The sequence below is a fragment of the Calonectris borealis genome, chromosome 1 (genome assembly GCF_964195595.1).
Source record: "Calonectris borealis chromosome 1, bCalBor7.hap1.2, whole genome shotgun sequence".
In the NCBI taxonomy this organism is placed as follows: Eukaryota; Metazoa; Chordata; class Aves; order Procellariiformes; family Procellariidae; genus Calonectris; species Calonectris borealis.
Genome location: NC_134312.1, coordinates 70,536,416 through 70,558,789, shown reverse-complemented (window position 1 = coordinate 70,558,789; position 22,374 = coordinate 70,536,416). Strand labels below are relative to the sequence as shown.

Genomic DNA, 22,374 nt, shown 5'->3' with positions numbered 1-22,374 from the left:
AAGTATGGCTGGTACTGTTTAGAAGCTACAGCAAACATGCATGCAATTTTAAAGGTGATCAGAAAAACTTCTTTGAGAAATGAGATAAAGTTACAGTTAAATTGGGCACTGAAAGCCCCTAGAGTGCAAGAGGCAGAAGGCCTCCTGTACACACAGGGAGCTAACACCCACTTCAAAATGGGACCACAGCTTTGATGCTTAAGATAAGGTCTCTGAACCCATATAAACGTACATAAATAAATGACATCACTCTTGGAAGAACTCAGCACTCAGAGTGCCTGTTGAAAGGCCTTCAGACACCACAGTGACAAGCACAGTACTGAAAACCTAATTAGCTGGAGTCATAAAAGTGACATTCAGGGTGAACCCCTCCTGTTACTTACTCTTGTAGTAACCCTCCCGTTGAGTTTGATGGCCTGGATTTCACCTCAGCTTCCTAACGCAAAGCAACTTTTTCTCAAAACAGCTGTCAACTAAGTAGCCCAGCCCTCCCAGGCCCCTGGCTCTTGATTTCTGAGGCACTCCGTTCATATAAAGTTTCTTGCAGCCTTTAAATATCAGCCCTCTGAATGCATTTGGACCCTACATAAAAAGCAGGGGGTTATTCGAACTAAAGAACTACCTGTAGACAAGCTGTGATCACAAATCCCTTTTGCAGCCTCCGACACCCTGTTGGTGCTGGCTGACATCTTAATTGAGCACAGGGAACCGACACCTTCACACGGACTGATGCAACGGTCCTGCGGGAAGCACGATGGGAGCCCACCCCTCTGCAAAGATAGGGAATTCAGAATCTACGTCAAGGTAAGACCACGTTCCCTTTTAATGAATTTCTCGTGAACAGTGGGTAAGCCTAATATTTTCTAGGGTAAAAGATGGAAATTTCAGTCCATTTGTCACCACTTGAGAATAACTGAGAAAATCCTTCAACGGCCCGGACACCCACTGCCTCACACAGCAATTCTCCTGGCACCCGTCAGGCTGTCTCCACTGCAGAAGAACATGCGCAAAGTGCCAAGCTCATCGCTAAGGCATTTGCTTTTAGTTTGTTCAATGCAAAACCAACCAACCAAACAAACAAATCCTCGTAGCATCAGGATTCTGTAGCCAACCAAAATCCCGTGTCTCACATCTAAGGAAACCCCGGGGAGGGCGGGGAGGGGCGGGGGCAGGGGGGCGCGGCCCCGGCCCAGGCCCCGGCGGGCGTGGGCCGAGGCGGGGCGGCCTTAAAGCGCCTTCGGGCCGCAGTGGGCACGCACAGACAGACGGGCACCCGGAGACACCATGGCGAGCCCCTGCCTGGAGCTGAGCAACAAGATGAAGATGCCTATCCTGGGGCTGGGCACTTGGCAGGTAGCGGGGCGGGCAGGAGGACGCTAGTCCGGCGGGCGCTGCGAAGATGAAAAGAAAAAGGAAAAAAAAAAAGAAGAACCGCGGCCGAAACCAGGGCTCCCGCGGTGCGGCGCAGGCTGCCGCGGAGGCCGGGTCCCTGCGTGGGGGCCGGGTGGGTCGGTCTCGCCGCCCGCTAGCCGCGATCGCGGCCGCTTGTGTAACCGGGCGGGCTGCCAGGCGGAGCGGGGGGGGAGAAGAGGGGGGAAAGAGGGCTCGGGGAGCAAAAAGCAGAGAAAAAAAGGCAAAAAAAAAAAAGGGGGGGGGGGGACTGAAGAAGGTGGAGGGGGGCAAAATAAAGAGGAGGGGAAGCAAAAGAAGAACCCACAAAAAAAGAACGAGAAGTAGATTGCGAAAGGCTGCCCGGCCCGGCGCTTGCAGCTCGCAGCCCCGGGATGAGGTCACTGGCTGATGGGAGCCCTGCACCACGCAACTGCCTGCGTGGGGACGGGTTTGGGGAAGTAAACTGTTGCCCGCTTGGGCAACACTGGGGGCAAAATAAGGGGAAATGATGCTGGGCATTACACTGCTGGAAATAGCAGAGTCCAAATGTCTCCCAGAAATCTCCTTTCTGCTCTATTCCCTTTCCCTACAAACACGCTGTTTGCCTGCGAAGTTGAAACTCAGTTTAAATGCAGGTGACAAGGAAACTCCAGCAGCGGCGGGAAAGGGAAACTTTGCGGAGCTGTCGCAGCAGTGAGAAGACCGTGGAAGAGCTCATGGTTTGGTTATGTTTGTTTTCAGGCTCCTCCAAGAAAGGTGGAAGAGGTGGTGAAGTTTGCTATTGATGCAGGCTACCGCCTCTTCGACTGTGCCTATTTCTACCAGAATGAAAATGAAATAGGGAATGCAGTCCAGCAGAAGATCAAAGAGGGGGCTGTGAAACGGGAAGACCTCTTCATTGTCACTAAGGTACAAGGATGCAGGATTACTGGGGCATTTAGCTTTTCTCAAAGAGAAACTCTTGTTCCATCTGTATAGTAACCTAAGGACTTATTCCCTTCTACGATATAAGTTTCATCATTGTCTTGTTGTGCGCTATAAATTCCATCCTTTATTTGCAATTTGGACTGAGCTTTACCTATGGAACCATTGACAACTTTGGAAAGATAGCTGGCTGTTGCTGATCTAATAATTTTCTTGCATCTATTAAGTCACTTAATTATACTGAAGATTCATTTGCATGCACCCTAGAAAAATCAGAAAAAAAAGACAAGACAGATGTCTGAATTCCGAGGTGCTGTGCCACTTAGTGGTTTGCAAGACATTTGAAAATGGTGTCATGTACAAAATGTAAGCCTGAAAGAGAATAGAAATTAAAGTATGGGACTTCAGTCTGAAGTATTTTCTGTGTATTTACTCCCATTTCTTCATCTCATCTACTTGTCTCAGCAATGCCCTTTACCAAAACGTGAGAACACTTCAACTAAAGATCTTACGACTTGGGGTTTTCACCAACAAAACCAGAAAACATTAAACATAACTAAACTTTTCCACATACTCTTCGTTTTTGTTAAAGAACAGGTTTTAACTTGAATAATACTTGCAAGTTCTTCTGTTTAAATGACTTGAATTTTCATTTCAAAAATGGAGTAAAATTTACAACAGTTCTCACTGTGGCCAGTTAAAAGTGACAGAAGGAGGGTAGCTATGAGCTGCTCAAGACTCAAGATTTAGGCTGAAAACAAGTAAAATTCTAACACTAACAGCTTTTCTGTGTCAGATACACCTGGCAGAGTGTTATATTTAGTTCTGAGAATCTCTCTTCATAAGTAGGAACACTGATTGTCCACCTTCACTACTGACTCCCTTATTTGTGGTACGTTTGTCCTACCTGAGTATTAAAATATTGGCATCCATTCAGTGTGCACTGGGTAGGTGGGGAGGGAGTTGTCCTCCCAGACCACTAAGGGAGAAGCTTCTGTCTGCTGGTCTGGACTGTGGAAGCTGTAGTCATGGTCGGGCTTGGTTTCTTCCCACAGTTGTGGAACACGTTTCACGAGAGGTCCTTGGTTAAGGTAGCGTGCAAGAAGAGCCTCGCTGCACTGCAACTGGACTACCTTGACCTCTACCTGATACACTTCCCTATGGGATTTAAGGTAGTCCTGCTCTACGTTCCTCTTCTCCTTACCCGGCTAGAAACACGGCATATTGTCTTATCTATGCTGTGACCATCTTCATTATGCAGCTGAGACATGCTGTGGTTCATTTGGCTCTTAGCTGAACCTGGTGGTAGCAAGCATTCAGTCACTAACTAGGTAGTGGTACGTTTTAGCACATGGGTCTAGCTTTCCACACCTGTTGGAGCGAGATAGTTGTAGGTATGACCACTGCTAATGAGACCCCTGGGACTTCAGGGAAACTGTATCCCACACATGATGGTGCAGTTTGGGATCGTGGCCTTCTGCTGGGCCTCGGGACAGTGTCAACATCTCAGGTTTTGGAGGTGTTGGCTTGATCTGGAGTAACCAACAGCAAAAAATTAAGCACAGCGCAGAACGAACGTGCTTCTTTTTTTCCCCAGTCTACACCTGTGTAAAATAAATAAAACCTCTAGAATAAAGGCGGGGGGATGTCTGTTCCCTTTTCTCTAGATCTGCCTAAATTACTCACATAATTGCTACTAATCCCCCGTCTTTGTATGCAGGGATTGATTTGTAGAAATATGGCCCTCATCCAAAAGAGAATACTGATGAACATGCATAATTTTTAGTTATGCGATATGTTTAAATAACCTGCTAAGTTTCTGCCTATAATTTCAGTCAGAAGTGCTAGTAAACAGTAGGAAATTAAACACTTTTTAAAAGTCTATGTATTATCTGCCTTGAAATAACAGGCTGGTGAAAAACTGCATCCTGTGGATGACAACGGTATGAGTATCCCCAGTGATACCGATTTTCTGGACACATGGGAGGTAAGTTAATGTTGTCTCTTTTGAGCAGGTGTCAGCACTAAAGATGGAGCAGAGATCTGCGTGCACGATGAAATTAAGGGATAGGTTTGGGCCCAGAGGATAGATACACAAAATTGTACTTCATGACCAGAACGAGCAGAGCTGCTGCTACCCCTTGTTTTGAGGAGCAAGAGGGGATGTCTTTAATAAGACTAAAGAGTGGGAAACTATCATCACTGTAGGTGCTGTCACTAAAATAATATTTGAATATGCACAATGGTAGAACTGAAGCGTAGATTAATCTAGGCGTGGCTGTTAATTTACTGGGTGTTTCATACAGATAGGGAATTCTTACACTTTTCAGCATTGGGCATCAACATCTCAGGCTGGCCTTCCATCTACTTTCCTTGTGGACTGAGAGGATTCAGGATCTGCTCCTGCTACCTGCACCTCTGTGATGCTACAACTCTGGGAATTAATAGTTTTCTCCACAATAGCAGATTACAGTTGCAAGGAATTATTCTGAGGCAACTGGGTTTAAGCTAACATCCTCCCTGCTGTGTTCTGCCAACTCAGAGGTAGTGTGCTGGCATAGCAGGAGGTGGAGGGGTCTCCCTTGCCTTTTTAGCTCTGGTGAAATGACCTCAAAAGAAGCCAAAGCAAAAGATTTTGCTTCCCATTACAAAACAGTTGGCCAAGCCATTCTTCTTATATTACTTTCCCATCTGCAATGGGACATAAAGCATACAGATAGTACAAGGTGCAAAGATTTTTGTTTTTTTTAATTTGAGATACTATTATTTAATCTAGCGTGGGTTGTTTGTTGGTTTGTCACTAGCTTTAGGGAAATAGAATAGTGTAGTTGACAGTAATACCACCTCATAAATACACATTGGTTGTCCTTACTCATTAGGCCATGGAAGAGCTGGTGGATGATGGTCTGGTAAAAGCCATTGGTATCTCCAACTTTAACCATGAGCAGATTGAAAGAATCTTGAACAAGCCGGGTCTAAAATACAAGCCGGTAAATAACCAGGTGAGATTTTTATTTCCATTGATGTCAACTAACCTTGGAATATTCCTAAATATATTCTTGCTACGCTTCAGCTCTAAAACTGACTTCCGCCACAACCTTTAAGTAGTTTTGGTGTCATGGAAAGATCTTGCAAAGCACTAGGTATCTCTGTTGTCTGAAAGTCCCTTCAGATCAGTAGTGCCTGCAATATGCAAGGCTTTGGTATGGTGTGGTTGATGGTTTTTAGCTGACAGGGATCTCAACAGAAAACTGTTTTGTAGACTTGTGTGTATATAATGCAGTGGAGATTTGAGAGCAATACCATACAAAACAGTATGGATTATTCATATCACAGTAATATGAAACAGATGAGAATATTTCATTTTTAGACATTGGAAAAAAGTGAAAATATCCATTACCTTGTATAAGACCTTGCAACTTTCTGCCACACGTCCTCTTTCACGCTCCCAGTGTCACAGCCCAAGCTGCCACAGGCCATTTCTGCCAGCCCTGGGATAACCAGCAAAATCCCCACTGCGAGCTACTGCACAGGCATGGGAATGTACAGGAATGCTCCAACTCATTCACTGGACTTACTTATCTTTCAACATAAAATAAATCATTTCACTAAACTTCATTATAAAAAGGAGGGTTGAAGTCTACAATTATATAACAAATTTTCACCACATACCTCATGAATGAAATCACAGAACAGGAGGGGCATCAGGACCTTCTGACTTCCTTCCATGTGCAGCTTCTTTGCACTTGGCTGAGGGTGCTGAATGCCCATCTCTGCTGGCTTGGGAATATCCGGGGAAATCCCCACACCGGGTCCCGTGCAGGCACGGTGCTGCCTGTGCTGCTGCGCTGCGGTGCTGGGCTTGGGGCTAGCGTGTGCACCGGCCAGGCTTAGCACAAGGGGGACATAGGACTTGGAAAAATTTTACCGAGGGTTATAAAGTTCTGGTGGGGATGGACCCAACTACCCCCATGTTAAAAGCTGCACCAACTTCGACACTTTAAAGAATTGCAGGCTTTGACTCCGGTTTGCTTCTCCATCGGTGTGCCTGTGCCACACGCTGTCATTACAGTAGTTGCCTAGTCTAGCTCAGGTCTAAATAAACTACTGTACATGGATTTCATGTCACCATGCCTGGTAGCAAAGCTATAGCATTTAGAAATGGCTGGGTATATGCATGGTGCTACGTTATGCAGTGTAGATATAGCCCTGTGGTCATACTATGGCTTGTGGCAAGTTGAGCTGCATCCCCATGTAGGCTCCTGTTGTTTCCAGTTAAAGGACGTCTTGCCCAAGTGGCTGGTCTCAACATGGAGACATTAGAAAAAAGTGAAAATAGCCATTACCTTCACCGAAAGGGTTATCAAGCACTGGAACAGGCTGCCCAAGGAAGTGGTTGAGTCACCATCCCTGGAAGTATTTAAAAGACGTGTAGATGAGGTGCTTAGGGACATGGTGTAGTGGGTATGGTGGTGTTGGGTTGATGGTTGGACTCGATGATCTTAGCGGTCTTTTCCAACCTTAATGATTCTGTGATTCTATGATTCTATGATCTGAGCTAACCTATGGAGGTTCATCTCCCCAGGTGTCTTCAGGAGTTGGGGAGACTCCTTGAGGAGAGGTTGGGTGACGCGGAGCAGAAACTAAACCTCAGGTATTCTGAGCTGCCCCTCTGAAGATGCAGTCCTGCTCCCCGGAAGATCAGGAAGACTGATTTCCCCGATTCCTGATACAGATAGCACTTTCACTCTTCTCATCTATTTCTCACTATCTTTGTGTAATATGTAGCATGAGGAAGCCCTGTTTCTGTGTCAGGCTAGATATTGCTGTGACATGAATAACTTTTTTATAAGATAGATTTTAATCATGATATTGGGAGTCTTTTCTTCACATTTTCACATCTTCACACCCAAGAAGAATTAAAGTGTTAGTTATGCCCTGAAGCTCAGTGCAATCTGCCTCTGTGTCAACCACCGTGTTTCTGTGCTTGCAGATCGAATGTCATCCGTACCTAACCCAGGAAAAGTTGATCAAGTATTGTAAATCCAAAGGGATTGCCGTGACTGCGTACAGCCCCCTTGGGTCTCCTAACCGCCCATGGTAAGAAAGCATTGCAGCCTTTCTGTGTACAGAACAATACATTTGCAACTTGAATCTTTGAGGCAAATGATGTAAATAATGCAGCTATAACGAGAAAAGTGCTGTTGCTTTGTTGCAGATTATTTCACACAAAATGCCAGGCTTCCCGCAGGGAAGCTGATACCTTTCGACTATCAATATCCTGGCTTTTGTTTTTAATAGGGCCAAGCCAGGGGACCCTGTGCTGCTGGATGATCCCAAGATTAAGGAGATTGCAGTTAGACATCATAAAACCCCTGCCCAGGTAAGTGGGGTTGTCAGGGCAAACTGTTCCTCCTCAGACGTTTTACAGGCTGATGGCCAGTCTTAGCAGATGCTGCCTTCTCTAAAGATACAGTATAATGGTGTTGAACTGCACTTGACTCTTCATACTGCCCCGGTTCTTACCAGCATTCATACGAATTATCAGGTATTTTCTAAGAGATCTTGAGTGCTGAGCTTTGGGGGAGCTGATCAGCAGCGGTACATGCTGACTTCAGGTGTCCCCCTTCCTAGACAGATTTCTTCTGCTCCCAGAGAGAAGCGCTTGCTCCCTGAGAACCCCTTTCCTCTGAGGTTTACACAAATCATCAAGCCAACTTGTTACTCCTTTCTCCAGCTAAGTTAGCCAAGTTATTCTTCAGAGAAGCCCTGTAATTTGCAGACGTATTTGATTGCTCCCTGTTTGCTCATGTTCACAAAGAATCATTGAAAGCTGCTTGATTATTCAAGATGAAAATTTTTCTCTCTTAGTTGCTAGTCGGACAAATGAGTTCTTGCGCAGGGTGTGCAGAATCTGCACTTCAAACAATCCACATGTTCACAGGCAATCAACCATAGTCATATTTTAAGACAGGCAGAGCAGGACAAAAAATTGTATGCAACAGTCCTCTTTTGAGATGGGAAAACTTTTTAAATCTGTAAATATGTTTTTCCTTTTAAGGACTTCAAAAAGCTTAACCCAGGTGAGATACTTACCTGTGAGCCCAAAATAATCTGCAGTATCATTATGCTCATTTGGTCTGAGCACCCATAGAACACAAGCCAGAACCATCATCATTTTTCTCCCCCCCTCCTACCCTAAATGAAAACAATACAAATCCTGGAGAAGCCAGGATGTAGAAACAACATAGGCCAGAAACCATTATAGTTGTCAGTAGACTGCAAGCAAATGCTGGCACATTGTCCTGGTTTCTGCTGGGATAGAGTTAACTTTCTTTCTAGTAGCTGGTATAGTGCTGTGTTTTGGATTTAGTATGAGAAGAATGTTGATGACACACTGATGTGTTAGTTGTTGCTAAGTGGTGCTTCCGCTAGCCAAGGACTTTTCAGCTTCCCATGCTCTGCCAGGTGCACGAGAAGCTGGGAGAGGGCACAGCCAGGACAGCTGACCCAAACTGATTAAAGGGATATTCCATAGCATATGACGTCATGCTCAGAATATAAACTGGGAGGAGTTGGCCAGGGAGCAGCGATTGCTGCTTGGGGACTGGCTGGGTGTCGGTCAGCAGCTGGAGAGCAGCTGCATCACTTGTTTTTCCTGGGTTTTGTTCCTCTCTCTCTCGTTGTTTTCCTCTTCATTACAATTTATTATTATTGTTGCTGCTGTTATTTTATTTCAAGTATTAAACTGTTCTTCTCTCAATCCACGAGTTTTCTTACTTCTGCCCTTCCAATTCTCTCCCCCGTCCCACTGGGGGGGAGGGTGAGCAAGCGGCTGTGTGGTGCTTAGTTGCTGGCTGGGGTTAAACCACGACACACATCAAACTCCTGTATGCAAACCGGTAGAATCTTCCAAATAGTAAACATGGTTGTAGAAAGAGAAATTGGTTTGTGCATGGAAAAAAAAAAAAGGTAAGAGAGAACACAAAATGCATTTGAACAGATTTCTTGGTACCCCTGTGTTCACCTCCTTCTTGCCCTCCTTTCCTAGGTTCTGATCCGGTTTCTTATCCAAAGAGACGTGATTGTCATTCCCAAGTCTGACAAACCACAGCGTATTGAGGAAAACATCAAGGTGAAGTTTCCATTGGGACTGCTGCCACCTTTTTACACAGGATAGGCACCCACACCCGTATCTCCTCCATGTTTCCAAGCAGCACCTAAGAGGCATTGGAAGGGGAGCGCAGAGATGTAAAGATTGGGGCTCAGCACTATCTAACCATCCGCACTTGTTCTCTGGGGAACATTTGTCCCATTTCGTTCCTGCCAAGAGAGAAATGGGTTACACCAGGGTGGTCCAAGCTCTGCTGCCCTGGGAGTCCCAGCTTTGAACTTGCCCTCTGGGAGATGCTTAATGAGCCCCTCTTTAGGGTGTAATGGAACAAATTGTAAACACCAGACCCATTATGGTTTATGTCTCACTTTGAGGCCGTGGTGCCCCTTGGCAGGGAGGTTCAGCTGGATGTTTGCTCGTAAGGCCTGGCATCTTAGATGATATCTCTGTGTTACTTTCAATTCATGCTGCTACGTTTTGGACTTATTTCTCCTGTGAACCACTAGCAAGAATTCTTAGATGATTGATTAACTGTGAGACAGCTATTTGCAGTTGGTACCCAGTAGTCCTCTGTTGTAGCAGAAATATTTATTGCTGGTTCCAGTATTTGTGATGCATCAAGTAATCCATCCCTAGCACCTTAAGTTTTCTGTCTGTGCATTACAACACAAACTGCAGTGGTGTTTGCACTCAACCACCCGGAACTATAAGTCACTGCTATGAACAGCGCCTTAGAGAGAAAAGGACTATCTTGATTACTTCAAGGGCAAATTGGTATTTGAGAAATAAGAGGATTTCCTGAGCATGCTTAGTGTGGATGCAGTATGTTCCTACCTCAAGTCATAAATGCATGAAGCACGCTTAGTAGCTAACTACTCATGAACCTATGTAAAAAGGGGCTTACTTTTTTTTTTTTCCCCTGCTAGGTGTTTGACTTTGAACTGTCTGAAGAGGAGATGGATGTCATCCTCAGCTTTAACAGGAACTGGAGGGCAGTTCCAGTGCTCCCGTATGTTCCTTATTATCCTTATTATCCACTAGGCCTATCTCTATATGTATTTTCATCCCCATATCTTGAAAACTGACATGACCACAACCAGGGAGAGCTCGTATCTTAAAGCCTGGACCCCAGGCAACAAGACATGTCCTGGAACTGACATGTCAGGAGGGAGATTCATTCAGGGCATTCCCTTCAGCATCTTGGTGTTGCACGTGCTTGTTCACAAGCCTGTGTTCAAATTAATGACAGCAGCAAAACTTCAGTACATTGGCGGTGAGGGAGGGAGACTGCAGTAGGGAAAATGCTGCTGAAGATACTTTCTACAATACTTAAATAACCAGTTCTTTCTCTTCTCAGAGCTGTCAATCACAAGGACTACCCATTCAAAGCAGAATATTAATACCAGTGGTTTCTGCGAGACCTCCAAGTAACTCCTTCCAGATTAGAAGACGTACGCTGAAGCTTAGTCTTGATGAGTTCTTCTGTACTTGACAATCATTAAGAGTAGTTACTTGTCCTCCTTTTTTAGGAGGAGACCACTAGCTGGTATAAAAATGCATCAATAGGGATGGGTCTTTTGTTACGATGGTTAACAGAAATCTGGTTTTGATTAGTAGTAAAAAGACAACGTCTCTTCATTTCCTTTTTTCCTTGTCTTCCTTAATTAAAGACATGTTTAACAAAAAACTTTGGTTGGTTACAAGATTTTTTATATGTTATTTCCAGTGCGGTCAGTCATACTGGCTCATGAATTGCTGTCAAGGAATGCTGTCTTTAATTACTTTGCTTTTTACATAGTTGTGATTTTTATACTGTGAATCTCTAATGCTTTAATATTTTATATGAATAAAGTTTGAATAACAACAAAACTTAAGCAGTGTAGTGCTTAAATTGTTTCATACAATAAGTTATAAAACATGCCTGAAGTCTGTTTTTTTAAATTTTAATACAGATAGAAATGAGCCTTTATAATTCCTGTACAAGGACAATACACAGAGACTACTTTGTGGCTTATGCATCAAAGAGGATCGTGCTTTAGCTAGAACCTAAAGAACAAAGTTGTATTACTCCACGTAGCCCTCCCTCCGGACAACTAGAAATTGAACTCTTGTGTGATAAGAGGTGAAAAGTTGAAGACAGCATCATATGCAGTGATAATACACATCAAAATACACCCAGCCAAACATAAGGGCTACCTGAAGTTTCAAACACAAAATTAGATTTTTGCACCTCTGCTGGCAGCATTCAGAACAATATATCCAGACAAGGGTTGGCTTTATCTAAGGAAAACATAGAAAAACTTTTCTTTAAGAACACCAAAGCAAACCTGAGGTAGACTCACAATTGCTTTAAGGTATTTTCAGATGGGTAATGCAAAGGCAGGCTTGAAAAAGGCTGTTTTGTGGCATTCTGCACACTGACAAGAGAAAGTCTGGCTCGGATGCTGAGTGAGCTGCAGGAAAGCATGATCAGAAGCTAAGGTGACAATCTGGTATCATCAGAAAAATCATCACCTCACCATGGTATTGAAACACCAAAAAAACTTGCAGTGCTGCTGACTCAGCCACCAGGATTTGTCTTTGGCAAATTCTGCCAGGAGGTAATGCCAGCTGGTGGGAACAAACCATGACTGCACCACTTTACAGTATTTCCTACAAGTAAAACCAGTTGTGCCCAGCTCGCTTCCACGCTCTCAGAAAAGGCAATAACCAGGAGCAAAAGAAACTTACCTACATCAAGAAGGAAAAGCCTCACTTCAGCAAAGATTGCAGAGGAATGTAGCAACGTAGTTGGTCAGCACAAGGCAGGAGAACAGGCGCGCTTGCAAGCATACAAACCCTTTTCAGGTTAAATTAGGCAGCATCGGATTATTTCTCCCCCAGCGGTTCAGAAAGCTGCGCTTGCTGCAGCCTTCCCAGTGCTTCCCCATGGAGCTGGCAGCAGCCCGGGGGGCCTCTTTCAGATGACCATGACCCAGTTAAAGCAGGGCGTTAACGTGCTGTGCTGCCGTTAGAGAAAAAATGAAAGGGATAGGAGGACAACGGGAAAGCCAGCAGCTCCCCCTGATCATCCAAGCCTGGAAGCACATCCCACCGAGGCAGACAGAAGAAATACGGCGGCTCTCACACCGAGAACGTTTTTCAAAGCGGGAAAGCAGACAGCTATGCTGCTAGGTCAGAACCTACTTCATTGAGCTCGCTGACTTCTGGATGATGCACAGCTCCTGTCTTGTACTGATAGGCATGACAATTAAGATTTTTTTTTTTTCCTTAAGAATACGTAGGTTAAAGCTGCTGATTTTATGACTTGGCTGTCTGGTGTAAGATAGTACACCAGGAGAGACATTCTTTGAGGTTCTTTGCAATGATGCCTTATTTTACACAGCCTTAGCGTGATTCCTATCCCAGTTGTAACAACTGGCTTGTACCTACTCATTAACAAACACGGGGCTGCTGATGGAAATATTCCATTTATTGTGGATGCAGTTTCAGAATACATTGTTTGAACAAATAATTTTTATTGCAGCTATCGGATGTATTTGAAAGACTCAGAGGAGTGTTTACAAAACCCCCAAACAAAAAACATGACAACTCATAGACAATGTCAGGCACAGTTTCACCCCCCTACAGATAACTACGTGCATCTCTATATGTAAACAAGATGTTTCAGCCAAGCGAGGCAGCTCATCTTTGGGTTGAAATATAACATTATTCTTCTTTAGGAAGAAGTCAGATGCTGTAAGAGATGGAAGTGGTGAAAAGGGAGATCCTGGTAGTTCCGATGCAAAACAAAGCTCTTAACAACGTGCTCAGGGGCTACTTCAGTTGCTCAGTTTATGCCACCCATACACTGTAGGATGTAAATGCTAAACTGTATGGCATGTAAATTCAAACCAAGCTGACGTCTTATAGCCATGTGTTTACTATATACAAATGAAAACATCTGTAATGTAAATAAGATATTCGGGAGAGAGAGTTAAGAAGAAGCACTATAAAGATAGAGGTTTACTTCATTTTAGGTGGACTTAGTGTACGGCACTGATGGATGGCAAGATTTAGTGTACAGTCATTTGAAACAAGCTCCAACGGTGTTTAGTTTTTTTTTCTTTTTAATTATGGTAGTTTTATATAAATTAAACTACAATGTTTTATACAAGTGACCTATTTTTGACCCTCTATAACCTTACCTTTTCCTCTTTTAAAAACTATACTTTCTTTTTAATTACCCATTACTGGGCAACTGACATTTAAAATTTTTTAATACTTATCTTACCATACCTCTAATGGCAATTATGAAATTTTACTATAGAAAAGTGTGTGATTTTGTCTTTATTTTTTTAAGCTGTGATATTGGCTAATTATGTATGTTTATTACTAAATATAATACTCTAGCACGTATTAAAGCATTCTACCATTAGTAGTGCCTTTAGGCTAAACTTTTTAAAGCTATGTGTGTATATATTCTAAATTGCATTCAATTACTAGTCACTAACAACAAAAAGAAATATCAGTACCGCTGTCAGCTAACATAATCATCCAAATTTAGGTATTAACTTAAACTAGAATGGAAAAATTGATACTTAAAAAAAGTACAAAACAAAAAAATTAAAACACGTTATTGATGCAGTATTTCTCATGACATGGGCAACTTACAGAAAATATTACATTGTCAACTAAAGATATTTCTTCCATGCCTTAGTCTAAAGTGCAGAAAGAAAGACTTCTGTATTACAAAAGTAACCATTGTTTTTATAGGTTTACTGCACACCTTTCTTAAGCAATTTCAGTTTACGTGCATTTTGGGTTGACCTCTTATGCCAGTTGAAATCACTGTTCAGATACATAGTTATTTATGACTATCAGTAGGAGAGTCTATATATTTCACAGCATGGGTTTCTTTAGGAATAAAGGCTCTTGTGCAAAGGCAGTACTATTATGATGAATGTCTAGACTGATTATTAAATACAGTGCTAATATACATGGTTTTAACTGGGATAATGCAAAAAGACATTTTGGTAAATAAACATAAATATAAAAAGAACAATTTAGCACTTTTTCCTTTTTTTTTCCCCCCAACTGATTGGTCCAGCGTCTTTAGTGGCCTTCTACGGTTCTTTCTCAAATTGTCTCAAACCTGCTGAGAAAGAGAAAGATTAAAGATGGCTTGAAATAACCCAAACGTATCTCTAAAATAGAGAAGGTGTGGCTCTAGATTAACACACAGCATGTAAGAAGGCAGGACGCAAGCTGGATGCTGCTGTGCTCCTGTACTGGGATTGCTCAGAGGTGGTCTCCAAGAGGACAAGCAGGATTTTGCCTCTCTTGCCTCTGACAGCCCCGGGAAGCAGCTCAGGGAGAGCAAAGGAGCTTCCCACCCAGAAATGCGGGGCGTGCTGCACCCAGCGCTCTCCCCAGCCGCGCATGGGTGGCTGCCGTGCTAAGGCAGGCTGTGCTGCAGTGCTTGGTGCACGCACTCCGAGCCCACGGCAAGACTGAAAGTCCATGGCGAGACTGCAGCCTCCTCCTGCAACCCCTCTGCTGGAGACCTCATCTCACTCGGCCTTAGAGGAGGGGCTCGGCGGTGTCCGAACCACTCAGCGGGGTCTGGAGCAGACGGGCATAGGCATAGGCAATGATGCACAGCGCTAACGCCTTCCGTGGGAGCAGAGCAGCGCTACCGCTGAGCGAGCCTGAAAACCACTCTCCTAACAGCTCGGTTTGAAAAAAGATAGGAGGAGGAGGAAGACAATTCCAGTTTGCATGACTCTAAACTGATAAGAAATGTTCACAGGCATACATACGAAAGTGAAGAAAAATGTGTGCACATATTAATGTGTAAAAAGCCAAAAGTTTTTCTATATTTGATCATTTCATTCCTAGTGAAGAGTCAAGGGATGTTGCAAGTCATCTTAAAGCTATTAAATTGATCAGTGAATTTCCATTCTTCCCCACTGGTCCTTAGGCCCATATTTCCTTTAATTGGTTTTATTTGGAGAGTTTCAGATTAAAATAAAAATTTTAAAAGTGCACAAAAGCTAGGAGGGGAATTTTGCTGATTTCTTTCCATACAACTAGATTGTGTTTCCCAAACTAGTAGTTTCAAAATGACAGTAGCAGGACTCTCTTTGCCTTGAGAAGACACCAATGCACAGCTCCAGAAAAAGCAGTGCTGCTGTTGAGTGCATTTGAACTCCATTCCAGTCTGGGTATGCAGCAGCACATGAGACTCACAACCAGCCAGAGGAGTTATTTTTTAAAATCAACACTGCTGAATTTTCATCGGGCTTCCCCATTACCCAGTGGCAGTGTTTAAAATCAGACGCAGGGCTCATTCTCAGTAGCACTGAAATCTTCCATTTCTGCTCAAATAATGCTGCTGCAACAGCCTCACTTCTTGGGTTTCCCCTCTTCACTCGTGGAAGGCATATCCATTCCTGCTGCAGCCTTTCAAAAAGCCTTTCCCAGATGCCTTGCATTTGCTGTAATTAGTTAAATGACCATTCCTCAGACCTCACACAGTTTAATGACGCTCTCCAGCTACAGCAAACATGCTACACGTGTCACTCAAACAAGGCTTTGCAAACATGGCCAGAGCACTGCTAGTCCTCAGTCCTCCTAGAAAGATGATTCAGGCTTATTTCTCAAACATTCACGTTTTGATGATATTGCAATGGAGCTTGTGAAAGGTAAAGGCAAAAAGAGGGGGTTTTTTTCATTAACAGCTGTAGAATTTTAAAACTCAGATATGCCTGTAGGAAAACGTGGAAAAGTTTCTATTTAATATGCAGGTGTATTATTAGAATTACTTACCATTAGTCTCTGATTTTTTCCCCATAGCCGATACCTGTTTGAAGAAGTAATGACCCATTATTAAAGTTGAATATGGGAAAACATAGCTATTTATAACAGGGAAAAAAAAATCAACTCCATGCAAAGGACAGAGTTCCACGCACAACACAACTCTGCCAAATAGGAATATAAAAGTTACACGCTGCCCATGGCTTTCTGTGCCTCATTGTACTTTCTCTTACAGATGAAAAGGCAGGTTAGTAACAAAAGGCATGTAGAGGCCTAGTTCCAACTAACTGACCGTGTGAAGGCAAACAGCACCTTCCCCCTAGAAAGCCTCCCACAGAGATATTATCCTTTTAACAATGCACTGAAGTGTTACCTTAGAAGAAGAAGAAGAAGATTTTTCAACTGACTGCTTCTCCCAGAGATTACGTTTGCCGGATACATCCCCTGGTTTTAAATCCTGTATTTTTAAATTAATGTCAGAGAACAGAAACCAACATTAGTTCAGGTTTATTTTAATTTAGTAGAGAAAAAGTTAAAATGCGTCTTCCTCATAAGAAAAGTTGAGGAGCATCCACCAGTGGTAAATATTACATTGTCTATCAATTATAAAGCTATTCAGAATGACACTTCACATAATCACTCCACACATATACACACTTTGTGACAAAAAACAATCCTGCTGCATCTATTTAGTATTGCACAGACTGGCCATAACTTATTACGTTCATCCTAGGGAGTACAGTGAAAAGTTACTGCATCACCAGGTTTTTAAGAAAGACAATTCCAATTTTTGCAGAAAAAAAGATTTTTTCAGAAATAGTATTTCTACTAGGGAGGAAATCAAAAGTAGCTTGTCTCAGGTATTTTAGATCAGAATCAAAATATTTCATTTAAAAAAACTGTAAAAAATAATAGAGTAGGACTTCTAATACAACAGAAAAGCAGATCCTCCTCTGCATTCTTAAATACAGGCTTCAGGATTTAACACTGTAGCCCTTCATATCTATTTGAATTTCCATTGCTTCCTTTAAAACCTTAGCATGTACCAATCAGTAGCCTGGCAGAAAAAAAACAAGTGAGGTAAAGTCATTAAAAAATAATAATATTCTCTGAAAATGAGTGTATATGGAGACACTATGTCAAACTCAGTAAAAATGTCAAGCTGCTTCTTGGGGAAAAGCAGGGCTACAAATCAGCACGACGTATGTTAGGCTGTAGCAATGCTAGTAATGCTAGCTTAAGGACAGATGGATTGGTATCTACCTCTGTGGTTGGCAAACAAAAGACTCTTGAAACAACGACATAAGTACTCCCTTTCAAAAAGTGTTCAAGTCCTGCACAGGTTTCCAGAATCTTGTTCTTGCCATCCATAGATAGGTAGTTTTCTGCACATGAGAATTTCTAACTTGGGATAGAAAAATGCCCAGTGATGAATGGAAATATGATTTCTGCAAGAGGTATTTGCACCCAACAGAGATGCTCTAGAACTGATCATAATTTACAGCCAAAGAGGACTGTGGATGGTTAAGACTTTAAGCCAATTCTGTACTTCAAAAAGCGAGTTCAACAGTAACAGAGGAAGGAAGAAAACAGCAAAATTGCAGTGGACTTTATCACAAAATTACTTGCAGTGGACATTATCACAAAACCACTTCCATAATCCTGAAATCATTTGGGATCTGTGATTTAGGTTCACCATGAAACTAACTGAGATCTTTGCTCCCTCTACTTTTAATTGAATGTTGTTCCAAAAACCACAAGAGTCTTGATGGTCACAAAAGCTTCAAAGAATTCTTTATTTTGGTGGAATGTGATGGAGGCAGGAAGTTATTTGCTAACTAAGAAATTCTAGGTTTCCCTTTGATTTATCCTGGTAAAAAAAGTAAAAATCACACATTACAGATGTATATCATTCTTCATAGTCAATTATAAACGGGTTTACCTGACCACCTTAGCAAACAGACCCCCAAAGAAGAATAGGAGGAGGGCAGGTTCCTTCAAGCAGAGATATTGAAAGAAGAAAGAACAATCTATTGAGAAAGAGGGAAATGAAGACATAGATAGAAACAGTTGGCTGAGGGGAAAACAAGAGGTTAGTTTTACATTATCTAAAAGATGCAACTTAAAAGAAAGAGAGGAAAATCTGGAGGCAGATTCTGTGCCGGTTTTCAGTGGTTGTGATTAAATACAGTGACCACAATGACTTCTTTTGTTTTTATATTCATGTCCATAAGGACACAATCTCCGTGTGGCTACCAGTAAATACTGACATTAGGGGCAACGCTGCAAATTTCAAGCTCCTCTTTGGGAAAGATAGGAGTGTGACTTGAGAAAGCGTTTGTCAGGCTGCACCTTTCATAAAGGGCAAGCGGACTGGCAGAAAAACGCTACACGAGGATATGGGAAGAAACCAGTTCTTTCATAAAATCCTGAAGTTGAATCATTAACACCACGAGTGATGCCCTACCATTCTCCAATAGGGACACCTACAGCTCCAGTTCCTCATCCCTACCCTTCCCCACCCCAAATTACCTGTTTCTGCTCCTTCTCACATCCACACTGCGCTTCCCACACTCCCAGCTTATTACTTTGATAGCATTTTCTGCTCTGATTCTTGCTGAAGAAATGGGCATGCTAAAGGGCCTTCATTAGAAATGACATTTAGGCTCTTAAAGGATTAAAGTATTTCAGTTGTGTTTAAAAATATACTTGGAAGATTTTTACAGGGCAAGGGCCAAAGCACAAATGTTTCATGCAAGGCCTATGGCTGGTAATTTCTAAATTAATGGTAGGCCTTTCACAGGTGGTAAATTAATGTCCTTCTCTATCAGAGAAGTGCTTCTCTGAGCACCGCCTTTTTAGAGCACTCCTAAGCTTTAAGGTCAGAACTGCCCTGTTTCATCCCCACCTTTTCTGATTGCCCAGGAGTCAGCAGCCAGAGGGCCTCTGTGAGCTTGCAAGAGAGGACATGCAGCAAGGTTTCTCCAAAGACCATCAGCTGGTTGAGGAAGCACCATCACCACCTCTGCCCCAGGAAAGAACCCATCTACTGAGGAGATGGTTGTTGCAGGTTTACTCACAGAAGGTTTTGGAGCAGGTGATTTGTTGCTCTCTGGGGTCTTGGTTAACCACTCATTGATACGACTGGAGACACCAACCTTCAGTCCAGCAGTTTCCTGCAAAATAATAAAATCTAATCAGAAGACTTTCAGAATAGCTTTTGCTGTTTTCCACGGTTTAGATTTAAAAACAAAGCCACGCCTGGGTTCAAAACAAAGGTCCTCACTGAGACTATGGCTAGCTAAGAGTCATCCTGTGTGCTTTGAAGATATTGTCCCTATGAACTACACAGTACTACTACCCTCTAGTTTTCAATAATGATAAATGTGGGCTGACAAAATCATTTCCACTTTAGTGCTAACCCAGGAATAAACGTTAGACATACATCTGCTGTTTCTGTCATAACCCCAAACTCCAAGGAGAAAAAGTATTTAGCCTGAAAGAAGAAGAGACACAAGTCTGTCTATATTTTTTATTGTTAAACTAAAATTTTTCAAAAAGCACATAATAGAGGAGTTAAGTGGCCTAAAATTTCAATCATTAAAAGAAATCTTTAAAAGGTTAAAACAAATTCTTGAAATTTCCTGGCTATTAATAACCCCCTTCAATCCATAGCTCAGTTTTTTGGCTATGATGAATGCTCATCAACTCACACGAATTTAAAAAAAGGAAATGTTGCCTTAAGGATTTACGTAGAAAAGATAAAGGTCTCACAAATGCTTCTATGCATTATCTATAAAACATCATCATTACCTTGCCTATTTAATCCTCCTCTGCCCCTCGAAAGAATCTTTCCCAACACAAAAAATTTCTTTGTACTCCACTTGAACTACCCAGATATATTAGTCTAAGATATCTGATGTGGCTCTGGAATGCCTCATAACTTAGCTAAGTATGTCACTAAATTCTTCCGTTATACTCAATATTGCAGCCACACAATTTTGTGGGTTTCTGAGGACCTCAGGATCCTTTGGGATGTTCTTTATCAGTGATGTCAACAGGAGCAGCCAGGCTTACTCATAGGAACAAGAATGGCAAGGTCAGGTCCATAACATAATTCTTGATAATCATTTTTTAATGTAAAATTAAACACATACCTTATTTGGTGTTCCTGTCCCAGAGGGTGATGAAAAAACATTCCCTTTCTCCCACATGCTCTTGATATTACGGACACCCTCGGCTGGAACAGGAAGGTCAGAGGCTGCTGGCTTAGCTGGTCTTGCAGCCTTTGTGCCCTGCAGAAGAATTGAAGCCAGTTGGTGTTTGGCATTAAGAGCTGGAATTGCAGGGTGGTTTGACTCTGGGGCAGTGCTGGGAATGCAGCAGCTGTAAGTGGTTCTAGCGATGATCATGCAAAGATGGAAAGGAGTACCCAGCTCAAGAGATGCCCCTGAGAATCTCCCCCTTTTGATTTGCAGTTGCACCCTTGACACGACTGGCTATGAAAACTGCAATCACTTAGATTTTTCCATTTGTTACATTCTGAAGCTCATGGAAAACCACAGCTCTGCACATAACTCCTCTAAGGCTTTCATCTGTCCTCCTCAAAGTCTCAGCACCTGCATCCTGTAAGCATGGCTCTTTCAGGGACACAGCTAAGGAAATCCTTATGTGGAGGCAGGGGAGAAAGGCTGCTCTGTCGTTCAGCATCAGACTCTGCTCCATCTGTCCCAGACAACTTAACCTCACAACTTGGGATTCCAGGGGTAAATTTCAGCAATTACAGTATATTTGGAATGAGGTGTTTTTTTAAAGAGTGGTGGGTTGGGGGATTGGAGGGTTTTTTGGCAGTGTGTCTTTTGCATGGTTACCAAAAACGCTAGACCAAATTCCTCCTGTTCCTTCTTTTCAAAATTCTTGTACTTTTTACATAACACAGATTTGAGGAGAATAAGAACCTGTATGAGCTGAGGCTTTGCCTTTCTAGTTGCAAAGCAAGTCATATTTGACAACTTTTGGAAAAATCGGAAACTCAGCAAAGGAATAATTTCAGATCAGATGGGAGCTGTATATATCTGTGAAGCTGCACTGCCTGCCCCTTGCTGTAGAGTTATGCTTTTTAATATCTAAATGGAGTATAAAGACTCAGGACCTGAGCACAGCCCTACTGAAAATACTGGAGAACCTAATATAAGCTGGTAGGTGGGCTGGTCCAGTCTTTATGGGTTGGTAAACCCTGACTTCACTATTACATAAATTTCTTATAACAGATGGAGCTGTAGCTCCAACCCATCCACTCTCTTTAAGGAGTCTAACATCAAACCCCAGTCCCAAATTAAAGCCCTTGGTCACTCTAGGGTGGTTATGTCTCATCCAGAAAGAGCACAGAGTGAAGCGGGAGGACAGAAGCTGTACCCTCCTATTTCGATGACATAGGGACTACTGGGTGCCATGCTGACATTCATCTCTAATGGAGGGGTTTGAGCTACCTTCAGCTTGACATACGTGCTGGAGGCAAGCCTGAGCCTTCAGCACTGTCATGCATGAGGTTTTTTTGTCAGGAACTGACAGACAGTATAAAACTCTTCAGCACTGATAGGCTTCCTAGCAGAAAGGTTAAATGGGCAGCAGTCACAGAAAAAGCCTTTGTTAATTGATCTTTAATTACTAAAGTTTCCTTTAAGTTAAAGGATAATAAAGCCTAACCAATTAATACCTTAACAGAATACCATGCTTAGACTCTATATGTGAACGAGAGGAGAAAAAAAATCCAGCAGGTAATGAAGAAGTGTTGCACCTTAATCACAGCTATCAAGATAATCTCCCTTTTTATACTATTCTATTGCCATGACACTTGCCAACCCAGTCCAGCTGGCCTGCTATATTAACCAGTAGCTTTCACATTGCATGTACTCACTGATTTATAAAAACAGGAAAAACAAAAAAAACAAAACCAAAAAAACACTGAACACATATTTTTCCTTGGACTATTAAAAGAAAAAGCCCTCAATTCTGGCCTCAAGGCACATTATTAACCACTAGTTGTCAAAATCACCTGAGGTCAAATTCTGCATTTTATTTTGATTGCTTTTCCTTTGTCACTACTTAACTCCCTAGTTCACTAAAATGTCTGTCTTTGCCAAGGA

At 42.5% G+C, this 22,374-nt stretch overlaps 2 protein-coding genes across 16 annotated transcripts in view; one reads left to right on the top strand and one right to left on the bottom strand.

Moving 5' to 3' along the window:
* The first annotated feature begins 1,195 nt into the window (after positions 1–1,195).
* LOC142086634 (aldo-keto reductase family 1 member B10-like) lies at positions 1,196–11,309 on the top strand. Of its 5 annotated transcripts, none has more exons than XM_075159891.1 (10): positions 1,196–1,504; positions 2,134–2,301; positions 3,372–3,488; positions 4,226–4,303; positions 5,196–5,318; positions 7,310–7,416; positions 7,618–7,699; positions 9,368–9,451; positions 10,357–10,439; positions 10,788–11,301. In XM_075159891.1, the coding sequence occupies exons 1-10, from the start codon at positions 1,400–1,402 to the stop codon at positions 10,828–10,830; spliced, it is 990 nt and encodes a 329-aa protein (XP_075015992.1). In that variant the 5' UTR covers positions 1,196–1,399; the 3' UTR covers positions 10,831–11,301. The 5 variants fall into 5 exon arrangements, with proteins under 5 accessions (XP_075015992.1, XP_075015982.1, XP_075016000.1 ...); XM_075159908.1 differs by having other exon boundaries at positions 1,197–1,353; positions 10,788–11,298; XM_075159881.1 differs by lacking the exon at positions 10,357–10,439 and having other exon boundaries at positions 10,788–11,304.
* A 1,572-nt stretch (positions 11,310–12,881) lies between these two features.
* The window catches only part of CALD1 (caldesmon 1), a 199,485-nt gene continuing 189,992 nt past the window's right edge, over positions 12,882–22,374 (bottom strand). For 8 of the 11 annotated variants that reach the window (XM_075159782.1, XM_075159816.1, XM_075159832.1 and 5 more), the window contains 5 exons: positions 20,386–20,523; positions 19,309–19,404; positions 16,602–16,685; positions 16,241–16,274; positions 12,882–14,567 (listed from right to left, as the gene is read on the bottom strand). In XM_075159782.1, coding sequence (XP_075015883.1) covers positions 14,536–14,567; positions 16,241–16,274; positions 16,602–16,685; positions 19,309–19,404; positions 20,386–20,523 — 384 coding nt within the window. In that variant the 3' untranslated portion in view covers positions 12,882–14,535. The remainder of the gene's footprint in view (positions 14,568–16,240; positions 16,275–16,601; positions 16,686–19,308; positions 19,405–20,385; positions 20,524–22,374) is intronic. The other 3 variants (XM_075159799.1, XM_075159851.1, XM_075159859.1) reach the window with 1 other exon arrangement.